Here is a 25,592-nt window from a genome sequence, read left to right as displayed (position 1 = left end):
CTGGTGGATTAAGCCAGGGCTCAGGACTTATGACCCTCAGTGGTCACTGCACAGGCCCAGTGAGAGCTGAGGGAGCTTATCTACACTGGTCACAGAGGAGGCCCCCAGAGGCCAGCGAGGCTGCTCCTATTTGTGGCAGGAGGCCCTCCGCACCTGACTGGGCTCTGGACCAAGGTAAGGGAGGGCCAGGATGGTCCCTGGCAGTGTCTTCCCTGTCCAGCTCTGGGTATCTCTGAAAAGTAAAATGTTCCCTCCCAAGTTCTTTCCATCTGTGTCTGCTCGAGCAGCCAAGAGCCAGGAGGTGGGAGACCACTGCCTGCGGCGAGGCCCTGCCGGGTCTCAGGCCCCTGTGCAGGCTCACTTGAGCTCAAATACATGCACAGGCACCCTGCCTGCCTGTACCCCAAGGGTCTCTATGTCTTCTTCAGGGCCCAAGGCCTGCCCCCTAGGCAGGAGGCTCACTGCTAGCCTCCAGTCTGCCCTGATCCTGGTGTCTTCCCCCAGACAGTGGCCAGTACCTGGCCTGGCAGGAGGCAACCAGCTGCGAACCAGGCCTTCCTGCTCTGGAAGTCATCAGAGCAGGGAAGTGGGGAGGGAGTGGGTGTGCGCGGAGCACCTTCTGTGGGCCAGGCACCTCCCCTTGGGTAATGTTTACTCCTGCCTGCAAGGTAGGGAAGAGTCACCCATTTAATCAATGAGGCGACTGAGGCTTGGGGAAGGCTGTGGTTCCAGCTGGGGCCTGGGCTGGGAGGATGGCCCCCCAGCATCTCAGTGGCCTGCCTACGTGACCCCAGAAGTTGCAGGCTCTGCTCCTGCCTGTGGACTCCCCTCGGTTGCCTGACGAGGCACATTCCCCCTGGAGCAGTACTTCTGCTCCCTGGGGCTCTCTGAGAACTCTGGGCCCCTGCAGGGGGACATGGGGGCCGGAGCAAGAACCGGCACCCCCGGGCCTACTCAGCCTGGGCTGGCAGCTGGGACCTGGCTCTGTCTCCTGGTTTGTGCAGGGGGGTAGCGATAATAGGGCCCACCTGTGCAGGTAGCTCTGAGGCCGAAATGCCACGGGGCACTAAAGGGCTTCAGAACACCCCCGGTTGTCAGCAAGCGCTCAGGAAATCTTACCTTTTGTTTTTATAGGTTTTTATAGGGAAGATCAATGCCTGAGCTCCCTCTGTCCTCTGAATTTCTGATCTCCTGTCCATTTCCTTCCTTCCTGTCTTCCTATGTTTGTTTCTATGAGTTTAATATTTGCATAGGAAATACAGGCACATGGTGAAAATGTTTAAGGTTATAAGAGCATACAATGAAAACTACATATGCTCCCCTGCCCACCCCCCCACACAGAGAAAGCATGAAAAGCATTTTTAGGGTATCTGGTCAGAAATACTCAGGAGAGTATATACTATATATATATATTATATATTATTTTTTAAAGAAAACACCTGGCAGCTCGCTCTGTCCTGGTCCTGTGACTTCCCTCTGGGCCTTTAAATCCTCCCACTCGGCCCGGAGAGCCCAGCTACCACCTTCCTCCAGAAGGCACACATATCTGTGGACACTGGCACCAGATTTTCCTCATTAGCAGGACTTGAGGGAGCCTGCAGTCTGGCGTGGGGCAAACAGGAAGATTGTTGAGCAGCAAAGAACAGTCCCTCTGTGCCCTGTGAAGGCCCAAGTCGGACACCAGCTCGCCCTCCGCCCTGCTCCTGTAGCTCTGGGTCTGATGTGAAGGAGGAGCCTGGGGACCTGGCTCAGGCCCAGCGGCTGCCAGCTGGCTATTGGGTGACCTTGAGCCGGCCCAAGCCTCCTCTGGGCTCCTGACTCAGTGCAGAAGCCCAGGGCACGCGGCAACCTCCATGAGAGGGCTGAAGGTCTGTCTCCTTGAAGACCCGAGCAGGCCACACGTCGCCCACCCCACCTGGGCTAAAGCCCATGATGTGGCCTGGGGTTGTCACTGACTTCCTGTTGAGCTTTGATGGTGCTCCGTGGGACAGCTGAAGTCAATGCTAAGTCCCTCTGACATTTTCTCTGTAGGCCTTGTGATTCCTTGTCCTGTCTGTGTCTTATCTCTGCCATGTAAATCTCCCAGAGGGCTGCAGGGCAGGGCTTATCTCTCCAGGGTCTGAAAAGGAAGGCAAACAGGTGGCTACATATAGCTACGTACCCTGCATGCATGACTACAGGCCTCACCAGAAGGGCTTCCTGTCCCCTTGAAGGAAGAGCAGGATCCACTGTTGCTCTCAGGGGAGTGGCAGGGAGCAAGGGTCACAGTCACCCAGTGGGGCAGAGCTCCAGGCGCTTCCTTCCAGTGTAGTAGAGGTGTTCAGGTTGTGCACTGCACAAGAGCAAAGAAAGAACTCAGTCTTGCCAAGCCGCAGACCTGGGAGGCTATCTGCCAGGAGAGGGCGCCTTTCACAAATTCACAGACAGGCAGGGGCCCTGCATGCTGGTGGTGGAACCAGCCTTGAGCATGCTCACTGGCAAAGGAGAGGTACCCTGGTATGAGTTCTCCTCTCCACTTACGTGGTCTTCCTGTACTCAGTTTTCTTGAATTGCCCTCCAGAACTCTGCGGATAACCCCAGGGGAAGGGGAACTCCAAATGCCCTGCTTTGTGCAAAAACCTTGAGGAGACCTGGGTCTGGTGAATCCTCAAGGGAACTGAGCCACATGCCTGGCCTTAGGGCCACAGAATGGTTCCGCTTAAAGCAGATGTGGACCCACATCTCAGTTGTAGACAGCCAGGTGCCCTTTGTCTACTCCTGGTCAGGACACTTCTGCACCGACCCTCGACTTTACCATCTGTTCATAGCCCCCCAGAACTCGAGTATGGAGGACCCTTACCTGGCCTCTTTAGAAGTGAACACTTTATTTATGAAGGCATGTGGATTTGGGGGCAGGGACTCACCTGGACTAGACATAATTCATTTGATCCACAAATATTTCTCACCTTCCTAGTTAGTATGTTCCACGCTGGAAATAAATGGTGAGTCCAGCAGATATGGTCCTTCTTGTCAAGGTCACAGAGCTGCCAGTGCTCCCCGCGGGCAGGGGCAGGTAGGAACTGCTCAGTGGGGCCTGCGAGGAGATCAAGCAATGCCTCCTTGAAGGAAGTGAAGCAGGAAGTTGAGTCAGGGTTAAGTAAGTGAAAAGGGAGAGACGTGTGTACCAGGCAGAGGGAACGGTTTATGCAAAGGCCCAGGGGCAGGAGCCAGCTTGCTGGATATGAGGCTGGGGTAGAATGAGGAGGGCAGAGACAGGCAGAGGCCAAATCCACGGGGGCCTGTGGGTGTGGCAAGGAATTTGTTAAGGAATTTCTTAAGCAATGAGGAGCCCGAGTTTCTAGCAGGACAGTGATTTCTTGTTACATTGCAAAGTCAGTGACATTGGGTGTAAGTCCTGGCTCTGCTTCCCAACCCAGCTGCCCTCCCTCTGTATAACAAACAGGGTCAGGGACGAGGGTGTCTTAGGTTGTGCAGTCAGAACAGAAGAAGCAGCTTGAATAAGGAGGCTGGGGGAGGCGGGTGTCCACGGGCTGGCTCAGTAGTCTCCCTTGGGGCAGGTGCCCAGGGCAGGTTACCACCCTGTCCTGTCACCTGCTTTGGGACTGGAAAGGCCAGGCTGCAGTTCTCCAGCAGGGCGCCAGGTGGCGCAAGCCCCCAGCGGCAGCTGATGGGCTGGACCAGTGAGGACCAGCCCAGTGAGAGGTGGGGGTGGAGACCAGCCTGGTCAGGCCAAAACGGGGCAGGCTTCCCCTGCTCCTCACTCAACCCCTGAGCCAAATGGCAACGCCCAGACTGCTGGTCAGTGGCTCCAGCCTGCAGCTGCCACTACCCCGTCTTTCATCCCCTCTGAGGAGGGCTCCATCCTGTCTTTTTAAGCTGATCTAAATTTGCCACCAAGGCCGACATGGGGACAGCTGGGTGAAACCACCCTTTGCAGGGGAGTACTGGGGTCCACATCTCTGCTCTGCAGCGTTGGCCAGTGAAATGCAGACACTGACGTCTGTGCGTGCTGGTTGGGCAGGGTGTCAGCAAGCTACGAATGTAAAGCACACTGTAGTACCCAGTGAATGTGAGCACAGCCAGGGCCAGGAACCCAGTGACTGTCAGAACCTGGAGTCCCTTCCCCTGCTCCAGCAGGACCCCCATACCTGGCACAGGAGGAGCAATGTGTGTTGAATGAGAAGCGCCCTTTCCAACCAGAGGCTGCACCCCAGGAATGCTCCTGGCTTGGGCCACCCGTTGGTATCAAATCCAAACTCCCCACATTCTGGTGGGCAGTCTTGCACCTTAAGCAAGTGAGCCTCCATCCCTTCCATAAAGATGTGGACTCTGCCCTGGGGTTGGGAGGGTTGCAGACACCCTATGTGGACCCCATGGGGGCCTGGAAAATAAATGGCGGCTACAGCCATTGCTGGCGCAGTTGGCCGTCCCTGCCACGGAACACCAGGTAGCCTCTAAGGGAATTGGGGCAGAAGCTAGAGCCTCGTTTGCTCGCAGCCTACAGCAAGCCGTCTGATGAAAGCAAGATGGGATTTACTGGGAAGTAGCCCTGGGGAAAATGGGACACAAGCCTGGTACAGGGCCCCTCCTGAGGGGATAATGCCTCCAGGGAAGGAGTGCCTGCTTGTCCCTCCTTGGGGGCCTGAGCCCCGGGAGGGGTCCCGCAGGTGTTCCTGCCGTGAGGTGAGGCCCACTGTGGGTGGAAATGGGGAGCATCCTAGAAGGGAACACGGCCTGGATAAAAACCAGGGCCCCGACTCCTGGCTTCCCATCCTCTTGCACGGTGGTGTGTTAAGTGTGGATTACCCTTAACTGGGGTAATAATTACTGTAGACATAGCTGACGTGTTGAACAAACTGTTGTATGCTTGTAATTACAAATTGCGTTTCCAACACTCCAGGGATTTCCAAACCTTGATATCTTTGCTATTAACACATAAAGTATAGTCATTTGTGTAAATGGCAAGAGAGACCAAAACTATTGTGAGTTGTGTTGTGTAAAGAGTGTGCATTGTGGGTCCACTCCAGGAGCCTGGGGTGACCCAGTCTGGGCTGTGAGATTTCTTCTGATTTCATGGGTTCAGGTTCTTTTACCAACCCAAGGCTCACTGGGCTCAGAGGCGCTCAGCCTTTTCCCAACTAGGCCCACAGATTGGAATCCCAGCAGTGCAGCGACTAGCTGAAGGGCCTCAAGGTGGGCCAGTTAACCTCTGTTTTGGTTTCCTTATGGACTAATAATGGGACTTGAGTGATTCCACAAGATAGCGTTTGTCAAGCTGTAGACACCAGCCTCAAGTGGGGGCCTGTCCTTCACTCTTTGCAATGCAAGGGGCATACAGTGGGGCCACAGCCAAGTCTTGTTCCCAAGAGGAAAGTAAGGGGGCCTTGATCCCCCACCCCATCCCCCTGGGGTCCTTCTGATACCAGGTAGCCCTCTCCAGCCTTAAGTGGTGGTGAAGTCATTATATGCTTGAAAGTGTTATTTCCTGCTGCAAAAAGTATATTCTCAGATCCCTACTACCCACCTAGCAGGGTGTCTGGATGTGTGAAGCCCTGGCCGTGTGTGGGTGTGAAACGATTCCAGGTGAGCCACAGCTTGAGCATGCACGACATGGAACACATCACACGAAAACCAGGAGAAGGTCACTCCCCTCCTGACGCTCTTTCAGCCCTTTGATCACGTCCAGACCAAAGCATCGGTCGGTGCTAGCATGTCTTCAACACCTTTATCACTCAAAAAGGCTTAATTGTATTTCAGTATTTTATAGGAAGTTTTATAGTCACATGGTTTGACAGTTAATGATATGAAGGGTGGACAGTGAACGAGAGCCACCCTCCCTGCCCTGGCCTGGCTCCCTGGAGGGAACTGCTGTCCACAGATGGTTTAAGCACGTACCAGTGTGTGTGCGCATGTGCACCCCTGTGGCCTAGCTCCTCCCCTTCCTTTCCTGTCCACGTACAGAATTTTTCACCTTAGCCTTTTCACCTAGCCATCTATCTTATGTCTCATTCCCTGTCAGCATATAAGAAAACATCACTCTGCTTTATGGCTGCCTTCTGGAACGTGGATTCTCTATACTTGCCAATCTCTGTTTTAAACAAAGAGCAGGTCTTCAGCACAGGCCCTCTGCTGCTAATAGAATCCAAGCAGGCTTTTATAACAATGTTTGGGTTCTAGTGATTTGTTTTTATGAGAAAATTCAATTTATGCTCAGTGAGACTGCTTTCTCATTGATAGAGTAGATAGAAAAGATTAACTGATAGAAAGAATAGTATTAAGGAACTGGTGTACAGGGGTTATGTGCTCCTTGGGAGGACTAACTGGGGATAAATTCAGTCCACTTCTGCTGGCTTCTACCCTCTGCACACATACCCATAGGGTGAAGCCCCGGCTCCATCCTCTGACCGCATCCGTCATACCTTAGTCTTCCCCCAACTCCACACTGCACGAATATGTAGAACTACAATCCTATTTTACCAAGCTCACCAAGCCTTTTCCCATGCCATTCCCTGTACTTGTTGTGCCCTTCTCCTGCTGGGCCACTCAGTGAATTCCCACTGACTCCACAAATCCCAGTATAGGCGTCACCTCCTCCAGGAAGTCTTCCCTGAATGGCCACCCCACCAGCTTGCAGTGGGTCCTGCCTCAGTGCCAGTGGCTCCCATTACTGCTGTCTTGCCAATGGGTTTCAACCCTGGGAAGTTCATTCTTGATTCAGTGAGGCTAGAAAATGACAGTGGAACATTGTTGGGGTGAAAGGGTTTATACCCTGCTTTATTCCCATGGTAGCAGGTCAAGCGCTAGAATCCCATCTGCCTCAGGGCAAGTCTGCCTGCAGCAATCCAGTCCCTGCCTCTGGGCCCCTCTGCCCCCCTGCAGCCATCTCAGTCTCTCCTAGGCACTGCCCCACCCAGCCTCTGCTCTCCTGCAGCCCTGCAGCCCAGAGCACTGGGCAGAGCCCTTTATATGAAGTCAGTAATAGCATATTGCCCACACGTGTGCAGTGAGCAAGCCAAGCAGGGTCAGGTGAGAATCCTGGCCACAGGAGCTTTCACTTTCTCTGCACTGCACTGATGGCCCACGGCACTGCCCCGCCTAGTGCAGACATTCTCAAACTGCAGCAGGTGTTGGAACCACCTGGAGGGGGGGAGTTTGCATTTCCAACGTCTCCTACCTGTTGGTGCTATTCCTGGAACCACACTCTGAGACCCACTGGTGGAGTGGAAAGAATATACCTGGGGTTCTAATCCCAGCTCCATCATTTGCAGGTTGTGTGTCTTTGGGCAAATTACCTACCCTCTGTGGGCTTTCAGGACCTCTGTGATAAACTGGGATACAGACCCACCTTGCAGAGCTGCTGTCAGGATTGCATGAACTCATGGGAACAGGGCTGGCACCAACAATTGCAAGCTGCCTCCCAGTCCCCTTACCCATCAAGCTTCCCGAGAGCAGGGCCCGTGTCTGCTTTGTCTGCATCCTCGAGGTACCTAGCCAGCGCCTGACACATGGTAGGTGGTACTATGTATTGGGGGGCAGTTGTGGAGCATGTTCAGGTTAGAGATTTATGTTCGCAATTAGATGATTCAAATAATGAATCAGACATCACACGTTAATTCTGAATCAGTGGATTGGGTCAATCTGGTTAGAGTCTTTCTCCCACTGGGGGAAAAATAAAAGGTGTTGTTGTCTAAATCAATACTATAAAGAAGACTGCAGTAGGGGAATGCTCCCTTAAGAGAAGCGGTTGTTTTAGAAGCCACTTAGTACAAACAGGCATCCCCAGCTCTTGTTTTAAATGAACATTCCCTATTCATTAAAGCAGAGGGCCACCGGGGCCTTGGCTTGGCACTGCTGGGTAGCTGTTCTGTGGCGTGAACACACTGCTACAGAGTAACCCCACTTCTTCCCTCACAGCTCCCTGGAATGCCCCGGCATCTGGAGCAGTGACGGCCAGGTGGGGTGTCCCAGAGAGCAAGCCCTTGCAGCTTTCTGTATATTTTTTTCCCTTGGTTCCCTTAATTTCCCCATCCCCTTTAATACAGTTAAAGCAAAGCTCCTAAGAAAGAAACCTAAATATGCCAAGGATGGTCAGTCATTTTACCAAAGGGATGCCTCTTTTTTATAAAATCATTAGCTGCCAGGTTCCTTCAAGCAATGGGCACACCAGAGGTGGGAACTGGTATTTTTAGAAGACAGTTTGGCTTCCAGAATCTACCTATGGTGGAAAGAGGGGCATTGTTCCCATTGCATAAGACAAGGGTGAGGGTGAGGAATGGGGAGGCCCACATTCCTTCCCAGCTCACGTGTTGCCCCAACTGTTCGACACAGTTCCTTCATTCATCAGGCATTTGCTGAGCACCTACTGTGTACTAGGCACCATCTGGATACCGGGGATACAGTGGTAAACAAAGTCCTCTCCTCATGAAGCTTCATGCTGGTGGAGGACACAGGTAGTGAACAAGTAGACCAGTGACTGAGCAAGAGAAATACAGGCTGTGAGATGGGCTTAAGGGGATTAGATGTGACACAGAGAACAGGGGCGTGCTTTACCTGGGGAGGCCCCTCGGAGGAAGTGACAGCAAGCAGACCACCCACCCACCGGGCCATGTGTGCACTGTCTCAAAGCTCTTCACATGTGGAGTCTGTCGCCCTCCCAGACCACAGGCCTGGGGGTGTCTTGGCACCACAGAACTGAATTCTTCCCTGGTTCCAGCTCCCAGAGGGGCTTGTACCAAGGGGCCCCCTGAGTGTGGGCTCAACCCTGGGATAGGTTTGCTGAGGGAGAATAGAGAGATGCAGGCAGCTGGGGAAGAGAAGGGGAGAAGGCCAGGGTCATCTCTCCAGTTTGACCCCACTGGGCCTCTGTGCTGACCGGTGGATGCCTCGGGTCCTTCCCGAGGCTGGCTGTCACTCTCCCTAGCTGCATGCCATCCCGGAGGGGAAGAGGGGCATTCCCCAGGAAGAGACCGGAGCAGAGGGAGTCAGGATTTGTGAGCAGGCTGAGCCTGGGCGGCAGTGGGCAGCAGTGTGCTGAGGGCCCGGGACTTGAAGTCTCACGTAAGTCTTTACAACAAACCGCAAACAGATGCCTTGTTATTCACGCCCATTTTACAGAGGAGGAAACTGAGGCTGAGAAAGGTGATGTCCAAGGCCACGCTGCCAGTCAAGGGACAGAGCCAGGGGTCTCAGAGCCTGCACTCAGTAAGCACCTTGTGTGGGGGGAAGAAGGGGCAGGTCTAGTCTCCTGGTTTGGGGGCCAGGTGGAGTGGGCTTGAATCCTCATTGTGCAAGCACTAGCTGTGTGGCTTTAGGCAAGTTACTCAATTCTCTGAGCCTCAGTTTATCTGTAAAATAGAGGGTTGTTGAGGATTAAATGCAATCACTTCTGTAAAGTGTCTGACCCCTGTATGTGCCCCCTGAGGTGTGGCCATGAGCACTGAGACAGGTAACAGCCCCCAAGCTTAAGGAGAGGCAGGGAGGTGGCAAAGGGGGTTCAGCAAGATCAATCCATTCACCTAGGCGGCAAGATCACCAGATGTGGTGGGGGCTAGGCTCGATTCCAGTGAGCGCCTAAGCTGTGAGCATTGCCACTCTGGGACGCAGCGTTTGGCTGGAAAGGATGCTTCTCTATTCAACACTGGTTGGCTCCTCTGTGCAAGGTGCAGGGACCACATGGAGCAGGGGGAGGGACTGCTAGGTTCTGAAGGCCCTCTGGGTGCCTCGCCCTGGCTAGACACTTTGGGGTGTCCTTGCCGAGCCTCACCCCGCTCCCACCGGGAAGTGCTGCTGCCTGCCACCACCCCTCTCCAGGTGAACATACTGAGGCCCCAGGGGTGTGGTGAGCTGGGATGCATGTCCAGCCCGCTGGCCTCAGGGCAGCCCCTCCCATCTGGGGTGGGGATAGGGGTGGCTTGGGCTCTGCCATCCCAGAGACTGGGCACAGAGCAGAGGCTCAGAACAGCCTGGGTCCACTCTCCTGAGCTTGTCCCTGAGGGAGGCCTGCACCCACTCACAGCAGCATAAGCAGCTCCTGCCCTGGCCTCCCTGAGGGTCTGCACTAGCTTCCTTGTGCCGCCAGCTGGAAGGGGGGGAGAGGAGTATGAGGGGCTCAAGTTGGGGGGCACTTCTCATGTCCTGGGGCTGGCAGGCCACCTGGTGGGAAGTGTGATGACAGTGGTTTGGGGCAGGATGCAGAGACATTAGGATACAGCCCTTCACTAATGAAGTCAGCAGTTCAGCTTTTTGCTTCTAAATCCCTTTCTGCTGTTGCCAAACCCCTTGAATCCTGCGAGAAGACTGGCAAATGGCCATTTCCCATCTACTCGAATAGAGACCCATGACTCAAGTAGCTGTACTTAAAAGCCACCACTCTGTTCCCCTCAGGCTCTGCCCCCTGGAGTCCAGGACAAAAAGTCCAGCTCATGGAGGACTTAGAAACATGGAGTGCTCTGAGGATCCAGGCCAGGAGGGCTCCCTGGAGGAGGTGCTCATTCCTGGCTTTTTGGATCACATGGTCCCTGAGCACCTGTCACAGGCTAGGTTTTTCAGAGACCCCACTGAACCACTCTATACCAGTATGGGGTTTCATTTCTCCTTGCACCTGACACTGTGTCCTGACTATCAGGTCTGTTATTGCAGCCCTGCCCTGAGGATCTTTCCCAGGCCCTCACAGACTGTGTTAATCCCTTTTGTCAACTGTTGGCATAATACCAACTGCATCTCATTTTTATCGTGCATTCAAAGACTGCAGGAAAACAGCCTCAGACCACAGTAGTCCCTGACTCTGTGGCTTCCTTTGTCAGAGCAGTGGGAGAGGAGCGATGGTAAGGGGGTCAGGTGACCAGTTCTTGGCTGCTCCCCAAAAGGACTTGGGGAAGTGCTCCCCCTCTCTAGGCCTCAGGTTCCTCATCCGAACAGTGGGCGGGCAGCACCAGGTCCCAACATCTCCTTCCAGCTCTAAACCTCTAGGATGTGCTACCATTAAGGCCACATTCATCTCACTGCCATAGTCCCAGTCTTGGGCAACCAAGTATCACTGAGTTGTTTGTGCTTGGGACTCAATTCCCCTGGTGGCCAGTTACATGGAGCAGTGACAGTGTCTGAGCCCACCATCAGGAGAAGGCATGGAGAGCCATTTTCCCTGCCCTTGAAGAGCTCATGGTCAAGGTGAGGGGTCCTCTCTCTGCCTGGCAGATGGGGGCACTAAAGAAGGCTTCAAAGACAAGGTGACATTTGGGCTGGGTGTTGAAGGTTGAGTAGGAGTTTGCCAAGCAGATGAAGAGGACAACCCAGAAAGTGAGAACAGCATAAAGAAAGGCACTGGGGTGGAAAAGTACATGGTGCATTCTGGAAAGAGCTGTATCGTAGGGATGGTAGCTGAGAATGAGGCTGAAAAGTAGGTCAGGGGCTGGGTAATAACCAAGACAGTGTCTGAGGCAGGGAATGGCCATACAGCCTCCCTCATTCGGGGTAAATAACCCTACACCAGCTCAGGGTGACCCCCAGTCTCCCACACTCGTTATCCTAAGGTGATTTCACCTACTTTGTTTAGTAAGATTAGAGAACTCTGTGATTTGCAGGTTGTTTCTATGGAAAGTGATGGAAATGTTAAAAGTAACTTGGCACTTAATAAGAACAGCTTTATTTATCTGGAAGATTTCTAAGGCACTGACTGGATTTGCTGAGATATCACTCTACAGAATTCTATGTTTTGCACAGCTGTTTCTGTTTTTTCATGGCATCCAACACTCACACGAATAAAATCTATTCCATCTGGATATGTGCCTGGCTGTATGCTGGACTGCCTGAGTCCCTATGTGCCATCCTGGTGGTGGGGTACTGTGGCCTGGGAGGCAAGATGTCTGGGCCAGTATCATTGCTTCCAGGACCTGGCCATTTGCCCCAGGGCACATCCCTTCATCTCTCTGGGCCTGTTTCCCCATCTGTAAAATCAGGGGTTGGGCTGAAGAGATGACAGAGCTTCCTCTTGGACCTAGCATTCTGGCTGTGGTGTAGGGATGGTCCCTCCAATGTTCAGAAGAGTACTGAGAGCAAGGCACCAATGGGCTCCAACTTGCAACTCCAGTTGATTATAGCTGTCAGTCAGACACATGGCTGCTGCTTGAAAGATGGGACACCTGGAGTGGCCTGGGAGGCAGCTTAAGTACAGTCGAGAATTTGGGGTCTTAGTGGAGAGGCTCTGGTGAGCTTCAGAGTCCCCAAGAAAAAGTTGGAAGGTCCCAGTCCCCTGACTTGCCATGTCCTTTATTGACTTCTTATTGCACTGGCTTTTTATCAAAGGTAATAAATACTTGTCAAAATTTTGAAAACTATGACAGGGCAAAGAGTGAAAAGCCCTCCTTCCACCTTTGATTCCTTGTACTGACGAGACCTCAAGCTTAGAGAATAGAGACCCATCTCCAGGAATCTCTGGAACCCCCAGATTCTTTCCCAGAGGTAACCCCCGGTACCTATTTTCTCAGGCTTCCTTTAAGAAATGGTCTATGATTGTTTAGCCTATGCAGGCACACTAGTGTTCTATATATATTTTTTATTGTAAATGCATTTCACAATCTTCTGGGCTTTTTATCACAGTTCAAGTCTCAGAGCTTCTCCTTTAAGTGTGTATGATGCTGTGCCACCTTCTTAATACAGGACTCCACTGATGGGGGCACTGCCGTTTACTTAACCAATCCCCATGGAGGGACATGGCACGTTTCCTCCTCTGTATTCTGTTGCTAGACACACCTAATATCTTTGCCCCTTAGTCATTGTGCACATGGGCAGGCAGCTCTGTAGGATCCAATCCTAACGGTGAATTGTCCCATCATGGGGCTGTTCGTGTGAAGGCCACCTGGCCAGGCCCTGTGGGTTTCATCACAGTCTGCCCCCATGACATCTGGATTCTGCTCTTCCAGGTCTTGTCCATGGTGAGCCTAGGCCAGGGCACTGGGGACCCGTCCGAACAGGGCAGCTAGTGCCAATGTAAAACTCCCTCAGGGGAGCTTCATTTGCTTCAGGGTTGCCCAGCTTTTTCCGTAGAGAGCTAAATATAAATATTTTAGGTTTTATAAGCCATATGTCTCTGTTGCAGCGACTGAACTTTGTTGTTATAGCACAAAAGTATCCATAGGCATAGTAAGTGAAGGAGTGTGACTGACTCTGTTCCAATAAAACTTTATTTTTAAAAAGGAGGCAGTGGGCTGGATTTGGCTCTTAGCCCTTAGTTTGTCAATTTTTTATTTATTCAGCTGCTGAGCTATCTCTGTGTGCCAGGTATCCTGGTAGGATGGGGGGATACTGCAGAAAAGGATGCAGGCCCAGCTCTGCCTGGCAATGGCAGTACCCCTCGGTGTGATGAGAGGGCAGGCAGGCGTGGGATAAACCCGAGAGTGTGGAAGAGGAGCTCCTAACTTGGACTAAGGGCAGGTCAGGGGTAGCTTTCTGGGAGAAGTGACATCGAAAACTGAAACCCAAATTCCTAGTCATCAGCCAGGCACAGTGGGGAGCTTGGGGAGTCGAAAAACAGTTTAGTGTTGCTGGCGGTGTGGCATGTGTGGAGGGGGCACAATGAGAGGTGAGGGCTGGCAAGGTGAACTTGAATCAGACTACCAGGCCTTGAGGTCGGCTGTGTGGAGGGGCTGGCCTTCCTCCTGACAGCTCTGGTTAAAGGACTGCAGAGGTTGGCCTTTGCGTGGGTGCCACATGTCTAGGGAAGGAGAGCAGAGAGGCTGTGGAAGGCAGGAGGCTGTCAGAAGCCAGTAGGATAAGGACAAAATTGGCTTGTGGCATGCGGAATGGGCCAAGGCAAGCAGCTCAGGATGGAAACTCAGGATGATACAATGGAGCTAAACATTTTCATGTCTTGCTTGCAGCCTACAACCCTGTATACGGGCTCCTACTTATCCCTTAAGGCCCAGTCCAAATGTCCCTTCATCTTCGGATCCTCTCATAAGGCAGAGTTATAGGCTCCTTACTGCAGACTTACCGTAACATCCTGCAGGGGGACACTTGTCACAGCAGGGTCTCTCCACTGAGGTGTCAGAAGATAGCCACAGAGGAAACACTAATATAATTGCTTGCTAAATTAAATTAAATGGCAAGATGAATTAGCCAGGGTAGAGGTGACTGATGAGCCATACTTCACAATTGAGGAAACTGACATGCAAAAGGCTAGGCAATTTACCCAAATGGAACACGTAAGAATTCTGCCGTTTCAGAATTCTAGTCATTTCAGCAGAAAAATTGGCTTTCTCTGCCTCTCCAGGTTGGAACTTTTTCACTTGCCTCACAACTCCCTAAATTAATCTGCAAGGCAGTTAACTGAGCAGAAGCAAGAGGCATGCTTTGCAGGAAGATAAAACAGGAGAATTACTAGGCCTTTGGTTTCCAGGGACTCCATCCTCTGGTATTCCAAATACTAACAGGGAAATTCCACCCCCTTCTTCTAAATCCCAGCTGGAACTATGTCGCCAAGACCATCCTGGCAGGCGGCAAAGCCCTGGGCCTGGAGGAGTGCCTGGAATTTTTGGAGAATCCAGGTCGTGAGGTTGTTGGAGCCGGCGTCTGGAGTGCTCCGGCAGCTGGGCTGGGGGGATTTGCTTGGCTCCATTTATGGCAACCTATTTTTAGAGAGCAGTTCAAGCCGGGGTGTGAGGTTTCCACACATATCCCCAAACTGGGCTATTTCAACCCTATCGCCTTCCAACTTTCCCCAACCCAGACTCAGAGTGTGCTCATAGTCTGAGCAGTGTGGTTCAGTGGTCTCCTTCCAGAAGCCTTGTGTGTGGGTGTTTTTGTTCATTTTCTTGATTCTAGCCATCCTAGTGGGGATGAGGTGTTACCTCAGGTGGCTTTGAAGTGTGCCTGCCTAATGACTAACGATGTTTAACATCTTTGCATGTGTTTGTTGGCCATTTGTATATCTTCTCTGGAGAAATGTCTTTTCAGATCCTTTGACCATTTTTAAAATCGAGTTATTGTTCTGTTTATTGTTGAGTTGCAAGAGTTCTTTATGTAATATGGGTACTAGACCCTTATCAGATAGATGATTTGCCAATATTTTCTCTCATTCTGGGTCTTTGTTTTTAATGTAGCAGAGAAAACATGCAAGGGGAAGAGGAGGGATGTGGAGATGGGCAGTGAGGGGCACTGGATTCCTGCTCAGCCTCTTGCCAGGGAACCCTGGTACACTAAACTGGACTGCCCTTTCACGTGCTGCAAGCTGGGCCAGCCCAGCCCTCTTCTTTCCCTGTCTCCTACCCCACCCCAGTTTCCCCATCTGGGAATAACACTCCTCACCAGGCCCTTTGCACCCTCCCCAATAAATGAAAGATTCAGAAGGGCACAAGATGATGCCACTGTATTAGTGGCTTCCTCCAGCTTCCTGCCTCCCGCCGACCTGCCAGCTGCCTGGCCCTCCAGAAGATGGTCTTGTAGTTGGGGTGGTCCAAGACAGGTGGGGTTTTCATTGTATCTGCATCTGCTTGATGTCTCTCAGCTACATTTAGGCAATTCCACAGGGGCTGGTGCCTGCCTTTGTGAAGCCCAAGGACAGATAATGAACAAGTAAATATGCAAATTGAGGCCAGCAAGCCATGACTGGTTATAGTAGGGAGGGCTGGGCAGCCTGGAAGAGGAGAGTAAGAGAAAGCCTCTTAGGGATAACCCAGTTAGGGTGAGCTGCAGTTTCCTCTTCTGGAAAATGGGGCTGGTAACAACCACTTACATCATAATGTTGTCTTGAGGACTAAATACCAGTAAAAAGTCCTGAAATGCTAATTGGCATTATTTTAAGCCTGTTGCAGGGGTCTGAAAGTTCCCTCTGAGTGAGGGCAAGGCAGGGAGTTGGGTAGGCTTAGGGAGAGAGAAGCTGCTTCCATCAGATCCTAATCAAAAAGTCCCCCAAAGGTTTCCTGTGCCTCATAATGGGACCCACTCCTTTCTCTGGGGCAGAACTTGAGAGCTCCAGAAGTGCACTCTACCGGAGAGCAAAGCCCGGTTTTATAGATGAGGCCAAGTCAGGACTGGCAGAGGTTGGTGCTGTCGGCAGAGGCTAGAGTTTGGGTTTTGCGTTTTCTGTGCTTACACGTTGGGGAGGGAGATGAGGATATTGGAGGGCTCTGTGTTGGAGAGAGTGCGAGCCCTCCCAGAAAAGAGCCTAGTTTGCTGGGACGAGGGATGCTATATCCTGAAAAGCCCGCCCCTGCGCTAGTCCAGCCTCGGCGCTGATCGCCCCGCCCCCTGCGTGCAGCCCCGCCCCTTCTGCCCCGCCCCCTCCTGCGCGTGACCACGCGACTCTGCGCGGCCCCGCCCCCTGCGCCTCTCCACGCGGCTCCGTGTAGCCCCGCCCCCTGAGCTCAGCCCGTCCTCCGGCCCCGCCCCTCCCGGGGCCACATTCCTCCGGCCGGGCCTTGCGCTGCGCCAGGAGGGTGGCGGCGGCGGCGGACGAGGAGAAAGAGGAGGAGGGTCAGGCTCGGCTGGCTTGGGACTCGGACTTGAGGCCGGGAGCGGTGGAACCGGCGGGCACTGGGCCAGGCGCCCTGAGGTGGTCGCGTGCCTGGCGGTCCGGTGTCCGAGTGGTCGGGTGTCGCTCCCGGGATCCGGCCGCCGCTGACGGGGGTCGGTAGCTCTCGGCTGGGCCTGGGTCCCGGGTGCCCGGCCGCGTCACCTCCCGCCGCGGCCGCCATGTGGTGCTTGCACTGCAACTCGGAGCGGACCCAGTCCCTGCTGGAGCTGGAGCTTGACAGCGGGTAAGGGCCCCTGGTGGGGCCGAGGCTGGGGCGCAGGGTGCGGGCGCTCCGGCGAGACGGCGGTGAGGAGGGCTGCTTGGAGATCGGCTGGCGGGGCAGGGGTGCCCGCCGCACCCGGGCCACTGCACAGTTGCATGCAGTATGTTGTGGGTTTGTGAGAGAGCCGGGAGTCGTGTTCTGTTGTCTGTGGTTTGTTAGAGACTGCCGGACTTGCAAGTGTGTGCCAGAGAGGCAGCTGGAGCCGGTGTGCCCGAGTGCGTGAGACTGTTAGGAAGGGTGCCTGTGTTTGCATTCTTGGGAGGGGGAGGCATTGTGACTGGCTACAGTGTGTGTGCGTGTGTGAGAACCAGATACAGACCTGGGTTTGTGCCTGAGAAAGAGAGATGCTGTCAGGACGGGAGTAAGTATGTGGGCACATGCTCACAAGTGGCTGTTGGGATGGGAGCTTGTGTGGGGTTGAGTTTATGTGGGAGAAACTGCTGGGAGTTGGTATCCTGTGCAAGGCTGGAGAGCAAGTGCACGGGAGTTTGTGAGAGGGAGCGCAGCCAGCGGGCGTCTGTGTTTGTGTCTGGTTGTGGGCTGGGCGAGGCTACCAGGGGAGGCCTCCTGCAGGCCTGTTTATGTGAGGCTCTGGGCCTGTGTCTGGGGCTATGTTTGTGCTCTGTCAGAGAGACCCCAGGTGAGCATGTGCGAGGCCGAGAAACCTGTTCAGGGGCTCTGCACAGGTGGCCACCTGGGAATGTGGGGGTGCCTGGAGCCCACGGAGATTGTTCCATAAGGCTGTAAGGGGGCTGATGGTGGGATGATTATGGGTATGTGTTTATGTGTGCCTGGTGTGGTCAGGGATGGAGTCTGGCAGGGGATGAGCTTGTGTCCCACAGACAGACCCTTTTCTGCTATGGGTGCTGTAGGCGACTGTCTGGGCATCCAAGGGCCTGTATTTATGGAGAAAGGGGGAGAGAGAGAGTGTGTGTATGTGTTGGGAATATCGATTTCCTAGCTCCACACGCCAGCACAGCTGCCCCCTGAGCTGTCTGCAGGCCCCTTGGAAGAGCAGGGCTGTGGAGTGGAGGGGATTTGTTGACAAGCTGACTTGGCTTGTGTCAGGCCTCCTGAGGGGAAGCCCACCTGCAGCTGTTTGATCTTAGAGTTAAAAAATTCTGCAGCATGTTGGACTGAGAGGACGCCTATGTTCCCCTCTGCCCCTTCCTCACCCTGGGGGTCCAGGCCTCTGGTCCTGAGGCTACATGTGGGGTTGTGTGGATGCGGTTTCCAGGGACCCGTTGCTTCTTGCGTCTGGAAGGGAGGCTGGGCAAGCTGCAGCTGCAGGGCCAGCTGTCTGGAATCAGTGACAGCAGTCCGTGAAAAGGGTCACGATATTCCTATCACACACGTGCCGCAGCCTCATCCAGCTGTCCCCGCTGGTATTGCGTCCGCATTCTTGTCATCGTGGTACCCCACCTCCCCATGTTGCAGGAATGCAAACTGAAGTTGAGTATTAAGTCTCATCAGCACCAAGGCCCTGTGGTTTATTGGGTGCCTGCTGTGAACAGTCCCAACTCTGGGTGCTGGGGGCTTAGTAGTGAGCAAAACTCAGAGTCTGTCCTCCTGGGGCCCACTGGCTGCACCTCCTCCCCCCAGCCCTAGCTGAGAGGACTGAGGTGTTTCTCAGCCCCTGCATTAGGAATGCTCCAATATAACCCTTCTAGGTGGAATGTCCATGGCCACCTATTCTGCATATTTCTTGGTCCTGCACCCCTTTTCAGTGGAAGTCCCTCTGTGTATCCAGTCTAAATCTTCCAGCTGCAGGGAAGCCTGCATGGGTCCTCCTGTGGCCAGGGTTGATGATGAACAGCACTCACCCAGCCTCAGAGGATGGGCCAGCTGTCCTGGGGATTGAGAAGCCCTGCGCAGAGCAGGTGGGTCACATCTGCTCCGGAGGGCCTGGTGTGTGGTTCTGAAGGCAGCCTGAAGGAGAGCTGAAGAGAGTCAGCCCAGTATGTGGCCTGTGGAGGCTTACCCTGACGCCCCTTGAGCTGACCAGCTTGCCTACCCTCCTCCTGGAGTCCTTCCAGCTGGCCATCCCATCCTCACTAAATCCAGCAAGGATTCAGAGACATCAGGAGTCACCCCAGTTTGTAACAGATCCAAGACAACCCCTCCTGACACAGCCATGCCACCTTGCAAGCACAGGCTTCTTGCTAACAGCACCTTGATGCTTTGCTGTTTGAGCCTCAAAGAAGCCAGGGTCTCCCCCCATGCTCTCTTTCTGAATGAGCACATTAAGGTAGGGAATCCAGTGACTGGACCAGAATATTTCAAGGAGCCTAGAGCAGAACCCAGATGTTCTGATTAGGGTCCTATGGGGAACCCCTGCCAGCATCGCCAGGATTTTCAAGCTTTTGCTCAAGGAAGTTGGACTATGAACTAGTTGTGCTAATATTTACACAGCTTTGGTTCAGAAACATGGACAGGCCTGACAGCTGCATGGTCAAACAGTGTGATGACTGGGCAAATAGGTGTTTCTGGAAGGAACTGGACAGGGCTCCCCGAGCTACAGGAGCTCAGTATATCTGAGCGTGTGTGCATGTACATCTGTGCGGGTGTTATCTGGCTGGACTTTGGGGAATGTGGGATCATGGTTAGCCAGGAGCATCTGTGAGTCCAGGGCAGTTCTGGACATCAGGAAAGAAGAGCTCAAGGAGGCAAACAGACTGTTCAAATCCCAGCTTAGGTTTGTGAGTTTATGCAAGTTACCATGCCCCTGTGAGCCTCGGTTTCCCCCTCTGTGAAAGGGCATGATAATGCTTCACAGAGGTGCCTCAGAACGTGGGTGTCTAAAAGCCCTTGCAGGCTGGCCAGACCCAGATCTCCATCCAGATGCCTCGATCTTCCAAGTCAGCACTCTGCCCTTTCACCGCCAGTGACCCGTTAGATTTTCTTCCTTCCTCTTGTGTAAATTTCCTCCGAATTGTGATGATGCATGGACTGTCCATTCAGTCAGCACTGAGGCAGGTTGACAGCGCAGCTCTGATGGGCTCGGACCTGGCCGGAGGCCCAGGGAGAGTTCCGCAGAGATGGCCCAGGTCCCCTGTGGGCGTGTGTGTGTTTGTTGGTGAGGGAAGATGCTCAGAGGCTGTTGAGTGTGATTTATCATTTCTCCTCAAAAGCAAATCATAATGAGTTTAAAGGCCATTAAGGCTCTTGAAGAATTAATTGGTGTGGCCTTAGAGAATCTGGCTGCTCCCACTGCGTGAGCTGCTACTGAGAGAAAATTGACGGCGATTCCGGTGGAAAACATGGCATGGTGCCACCAGGGCTGCCACTCTTCTGGCTGCTGCGGCTATACCTCTAGTTGGGCAAGTATCCCTCCAAGCACTGGCCCCATGGTGCCTGGCCATGTGGTAGGTACAGCTAGTCATCAGCAAGTGAATGCTTCCATTAATGCATGCATGCTTTCCTGGGCTCAGACGGCTGCTTTGTTCTCTGGAGAGATGTGTGCACCCTAAGGGACACCCAACACTGTACCTCCCTGTGTTCCTGTGTTCATTCCCCACATAGGTACTGTGCACCAACTCTGTGCCAGGCCCGGGTAGATGTAGAGGAACCAAGGCCAATAATGGAAACCATGCCTCACAAAACACAAGCTTTGGGGGTCACACAACCCTCTGGCTCTGTCTCCTCCCTGCTGCGTGACTTCCGAGATATGCCTCCCCTATCTGAGCCTTGATTTTCTTATCCATGAAATGGAACCAAAAATACTTCTGGGGCATGTGCAGCTTCGCCTGCTGCCTGGTGCATAGTAGATGCTCAACACATTGTAGCTGTCAACACCATCTTTTCCCTTTTGTGATATTACTGCTGAGTTAAAGTGGTTGCTCACAAGTTTCTTTGTTGCTAGTGTCCGGGGTTGAAGGTTGGTTTCTGGAGCCTGCAAGGCTTTTTGTGAAATCTCTGTCCTTGAAAGCCTGAGGCATGGTCCTAAGTTGCTCTGACTTGAATATCTCTTTATGCTGTATTTGTATTTAGCCGTGGCTTCCCTGCTCCATCATGGAAAGGACCATTCTTTCCATTTTATTTCCTTGGTTTGTGGCTTCCTAACATGGTAATAGTTAAATTGGAACTTAAGGCCCAGAGGTAGAACCATAGCATAAGTCCCCTCCCTGTTTGTCTAGATGGGGAAACTATGACCACATCTGTTTTTTCCTCTTTGTACAAAGGTCAGGGTAATATATAATAATAATAGCAATGGTTGCCACTCAGTGAAGTCTGTGTGAAGTATTTAATTCTCAAAGCAATTTGTGAGTAAGGGCTTCTGCTGTCCCCATTTGGGGGAAGGGTATGTGACTTGCCCAGGGTTCCTGGCCAGTTTGTTCTAGAGCTGGGATGTGAACTTGGTCTGCCTGGAGTCAGGTTCTAGGCTCTTCATAGCCAGGCTCTGCTTCCTCTGGTTCCATCCCAATCTTAAGCAAAATATGTCACCATTGTACCCGAAACCTTTTGCACCTTTCCCAAGCCACAGAACAGGTGTCTGATATCCCTCCCATGTCAGGATTCCCAGTGCTCCCAGGTGAGGCCAACTCCCATCACTCCCCTGGTGTCTTGCCTGGCCCCACACACCCTGAGAACTGCTTCCCCAGGTGGTCCAGGGGGAGTCGGGACAGTGCTCTCTGGCCCCAGGCACTTGCAGCCTTTAGAGGGTAGCACCCTTGCCTCAGGAGCAGGGGTGAGGTAGCACCTTGCCTGCATGGAGCAGGGTCTCGGGGTAGAAGCCTACTGTCCCCCGACTCTCTGTGAGCCCAGGGCAAACAGCCAGCATCGCGCAGTGAGGAAACCCAAGGCCAGGGCCTCTGACGTCACTGGGGGACACACAGGCGTGTGGGCTGCTGAGCTAGATCCCGTGGGAGGAGAGGACTGTTCATAAACTGGAAAATCTGGAAGAGTCCCCAGGCAGGATGCGGCCTCCTCGTTCAAGTTCCCTGACATTGCCTGTCGCCCAGGCCAGTCTGAGTCTGTCTGCCCACGTGAATACCTCGTCCCCAGTGCCCGATTTAGCAGACGGAAGCAATGGTGTTCGCTTTTCTACCTCTGGCTGGGAGGGGAGGTGGTATAAGAATTAAATGTGTGAGTCCATGTAAAACATTTAAAACAGTACCTTATTGTATTATAAGTGCTCAATAAATGTTGGTTATAATCATTGTGATTATTATTTATCTTGACGATTACTAAGCTTGGAAAGGTCCCCTCCAGAGAAAGGATGCCTCGGACAGGCCTGGGCAGAGCTGGCTTTGATCAGCTCCTGGCATGCGGCCTCCCTTGAGGCCCCGGTGTCAGTCATCTCAGCTCATCATATCCCCTTCCTGGGCCTCCGTTTCCAATCTGTGCAGAGGGATGAGTTTACGACCCTTGTGGTCATTGCTGGGGAAGGACATTTGGGCCAGTGTTAAGGGGCAGATTCTGGAGCCAGCCTGCCCACCACAGCCCTAACCCCCACGCCACTGCTCACACTCTCTGTGATCTTGGGCTTGTCCCTTAGGCTGTCTGTGCCTTGGTTTCCCCATGTATAAAAGGTGGGTGCCAGTAGGAGCTCATGGGGTTGTTGTGAGGATTAATTGAGTTAATCCTTATAGAGGGCTTTAAACAGCGCACAGTAAAGCACTGGTAGATGGTGGCTTTTAGCTGTGATTCTGGGCTGCCAAGTTTGACTGTCCTGGAACCAGACCATGTTCCTTGTTCAGGGGAGGTGAGTTGCTAGATGGAAATGCATAACCTCTTTTTGGCATGCACAAGGGTGGAGTTAAGAGAGAGAGAAAAGCCGAGAGATGGTGGTGAGGGAGAGACGTGACCGGCGAGGGTCCATGCCAGGCTGCAGGTGGGAGGCAGCCCACAGCCTGGTGGAAGCCCACAGACCTGGGGTGGTGCTTAGCCGCCATGGTCCCCAGCTGAGGGTTTACATAGCCCAACAGCCATTCACAACAACCCGATGGCCCTGGAGGGCACTGTGCTAAGTGAAATAAATCAGACAGAGAAAGACAAATACCATGATTTCACTTACATGTGGAGTCTCAAAAAAACAAAACAAGACAGAAATAGATGCATAAACACAGAGAACAGACCAGTGGTTGCCATAGGGGAGCAGGGTCAGAGGGACAGGCAAAATAAATGCAGGGGATAAGGAAGGATAGACTTCCAGTTATAAATGAAATAAGTCATGGGGGGACATAAGGATAAATGGCCCACTAAGAGTGGACAGGTAAAAAAGTGTTTTGGAAATCACTTTACCCATGGATTGAAAAAATTGCTGAGCAAGGTGGCTTGCCTCTTGGCTACAGTAAAGATTTTTCAGAAGGGATGGGCAAATGGCTTGCACCACGGGTGAGGGGGAGGTCCTGGGGACACCAGCAGCGGGGGCTTTGAGGCTGACGGCCCAGCCCTGGGGTCCTGAAACGGCAGAGTGGTGGGTTGTTGGCGTTCTCAGCTGCTGACCTGTGCTGAGCTCTGCAGCTTTGCACAGCTCTGGCATCCTACGTGGGGCTGCTTCTGGCACCTGTGAGGTCAAGAGCTCCAGAGCTTGGCTTTGGGGTCAGTGGCCTCAGGTCCTTAGTTCTGCTGCTCAGCACCCCCAGCCCAGTCTAGCCACCAGACAGCAGGGTGAAGGTGGCGCTTGGGGGCTGGAGAAACCAGGCATGAGTCCAAATGCTGCCTCCCCAGGGCCAGGTGGCCACCTCTGAGAGCCGCTGCAGCCTTACCTGCCAAGCGGGCATTGTGGAGGGAGAGGCAGCGCCCACCACAGATGCCCAATACGGATGCAGCTGGGTCTGGGCAAAGCTGCAACTGTGTTTAGTGGGTCCCTTGTGGGGACAGGTTTGAGACTAGAACAGGCTGTAGAGTAAAAATGGTAATATCTGACACTGAGGTGGCCTTTGAATGTCATACAGACTTACCTTATCTGAAGCCCCCAGGAGCCCTGTGGCGTGGCTGGCATTATTCCCACTCACAGACAAGGAAACCGAGGTGGGAAAATGAAAAGACATATTCAGGCTCTGCAGAATGGAGTTTGGTCTTGGAGCTTATGCACCTTTCTTCCTCCCTGACACCAGTGGGGGGCTGGGCTTTGAGAACCACACTGAGGCAGGGCAGGAGGCTGGGGGTGGGGGATCCGCACCTGCAGGACCCCCACCTAGCCTGGCCCCGTGGATGGGCACAGAAGCGCATTGCCATTTTGCAGAGTGGACAGAGGGCCTTGGGAAGTTCTGGCAAGTGGCCTTGAACCTCAGAAAGAATGTTTGCCAGCCCCAGGCCATCACCTGGGAGTAAGAGCTGTCCCCCAGATTCCCCCGTGTCTCTGGTCGACTCTCCACTGGAGACTTCTCTCCAGGGGAGAGAAGGGGATTCGAGCAGGGCTGGGCTCTGGGTGTTCAGTAAATGCCAGCTGCTCCTGTGGTCCGTACTAACTGGCATCAACTACTGTTATTACTGCTGCCGTACTCCCTGTGTAGGTGCAGAACACGACCCTGAGTGTGACCGGGCCCCTGTGGGGGGTCGAGGGGCTGGAGAGGAAGTGTTTGAGGAAGCAGCTCTTTCCGCTGCTGCCCAAGGGGGGGCAGGGTGTGCAGCTGAGCAAATGCCATCTTGGTTCCCTCTGGGCCGGTGACTTTTCTTAGAGCCATAATTTCCATGTGCGGGGCTTGGATTGTGGTTTTCTTTTCCCACTTAGTAAAAATGGCAAAATGGCCCCAGAAGGTAACAGGCCTTGATGTGGAGTGCAGATCCCAAGCCTTATTTTAAACTTTTTCTTATGGAAAATTTGGATCATGTGCAGAGGTAGAGAGGATGGTGTAACGATCCCCAAGGGCCATCGTGTTTTGTTGCCCCCGGATTATTTGGAAGCAAATCCCAGACATTTTGTTGATTTTTAAATGAAGCACCTGCCATGTGGCCAGCCTCACGTCTGGTGGTGGAGGTGCTGTGTTGCTCGCCTGGGTCCCTGGACAGTCCTTGGCTGCATCGGCCCAGCTCGGGAACCTGGAGCCTGGGCCCATTTCCCAGCCTTGAAGAACCAGCGGTGCCTGCTGTGTTTGGGGAGATCTATGTGGGAGGCCCTGTGTCTGCAAGAGGCTGGGATAGGCCAGGCCTGTGAGTCCCCATCAGACAGGGCCACCCTGGGGGAAGGGCTCTCTGCCTCTTCCATCAGGGCACAGCAGCCCACGGCATTTGCCTTCACCCCTCTGCCCCAGGACAGGCCCTGCTTGCTGCCCCCAGTTGCTCCTTGCCATGTGGTAGAGTTGGGCCGTGGCATCTGTCTCCCCACCTAAAGATGTGAGCCCCTCACCTTGTTCGGCCTCCAGGCAGCCTGACATGCTGCCTCCATGTGCTCGGATCTCTGGCCTAAGAGACCCGGCCCTCCTGGGGTGGCTCCCACCACACTCAGCTCCTTCCCAGCTCTGTCCAGGGCCCTCCAGGCTCTTTGTGCTTCTTGCCACACAATCTGTTCCATCCTGCAGCTTCTGACCTGGCTCCTTGTTGCATCCCCTCCCCGAATCTGTGCTCCTCCACGTCCTCACCTCCGCTCAGAACGCTGCAATCAGCCTGCAGCCTCCTGTCACCTTTCCCCACGCATCCCACTGCCGACCATCCAGCTCATCCAGCCATGCCTTGTTGGGAGCCTGGCACATGTCAGGTGTTCAGTGGATTTTAGTTGCTGTCGTTCTTATGAGTAACTTATTTTACCACCCCTGACTTAGTGCTTGGTGTGCAGAGGGAACCTCAGCCAAATTTAGGTGAAAATCGGTGGGTGAGACTCCCCCCAGTCCTGCTCTGAAGCAGTGGCCACGCCCGGTC

The 25,592-nt window shown here is 53.5% G+C and overlaps 1 protein-coding gene across 13 annotated transcripts in view; it reads left to right on the top strand.

Moving 5' to 3' along the window:
- The window catches only part of IQSEC1 (IQ motif and Sec7 domain ArfGEF 1), a 381,158-nt gene that overhangs the window by 294,483 nt on the left and 61,083 nt on the right, over positions 1 to 25,592 (top strand). The window contains exon 1 of one of the 13 annotated variants that reach the window (XM_036911506.2): positions 16,431 to 16,751. The exons of 11 other annotated variants lie outside the window; for them this stretch is intronic. In XM_036911506.2, the coding sequence (XP_036767401.1) occupies positions 16,687 to 16,751 (65 nt within the window). In that variant the 5' untranslated portion in view covers positions 16,431 to 16,686. Of the gene's footprint in view, positions 1 to 16,430; positions 16,752 to 25,592 lie in introns of those variants that run through there. One more of the 13 variants, XM_036911513.2, reaches the window with a different exon arrangement.

The sequence above is a fragment of the Manis pentadactyla genome, chromosome 1, assembly GCF_030020395.1.
Source record: "Manis pentadactyla isolate mManPen7 chromosome 1, mManPen7.hap1, whole genome shotgun sequence".
NCBI classification, from domain to species: Eukaryota; Metazoa; Chordata; class Mammalia; order Pholidota; family Manidae; genus Manis; species Manis pentadactyla.
This window is presented reverse-complemented; position numbering and strand designations above follow the sequence as displayed.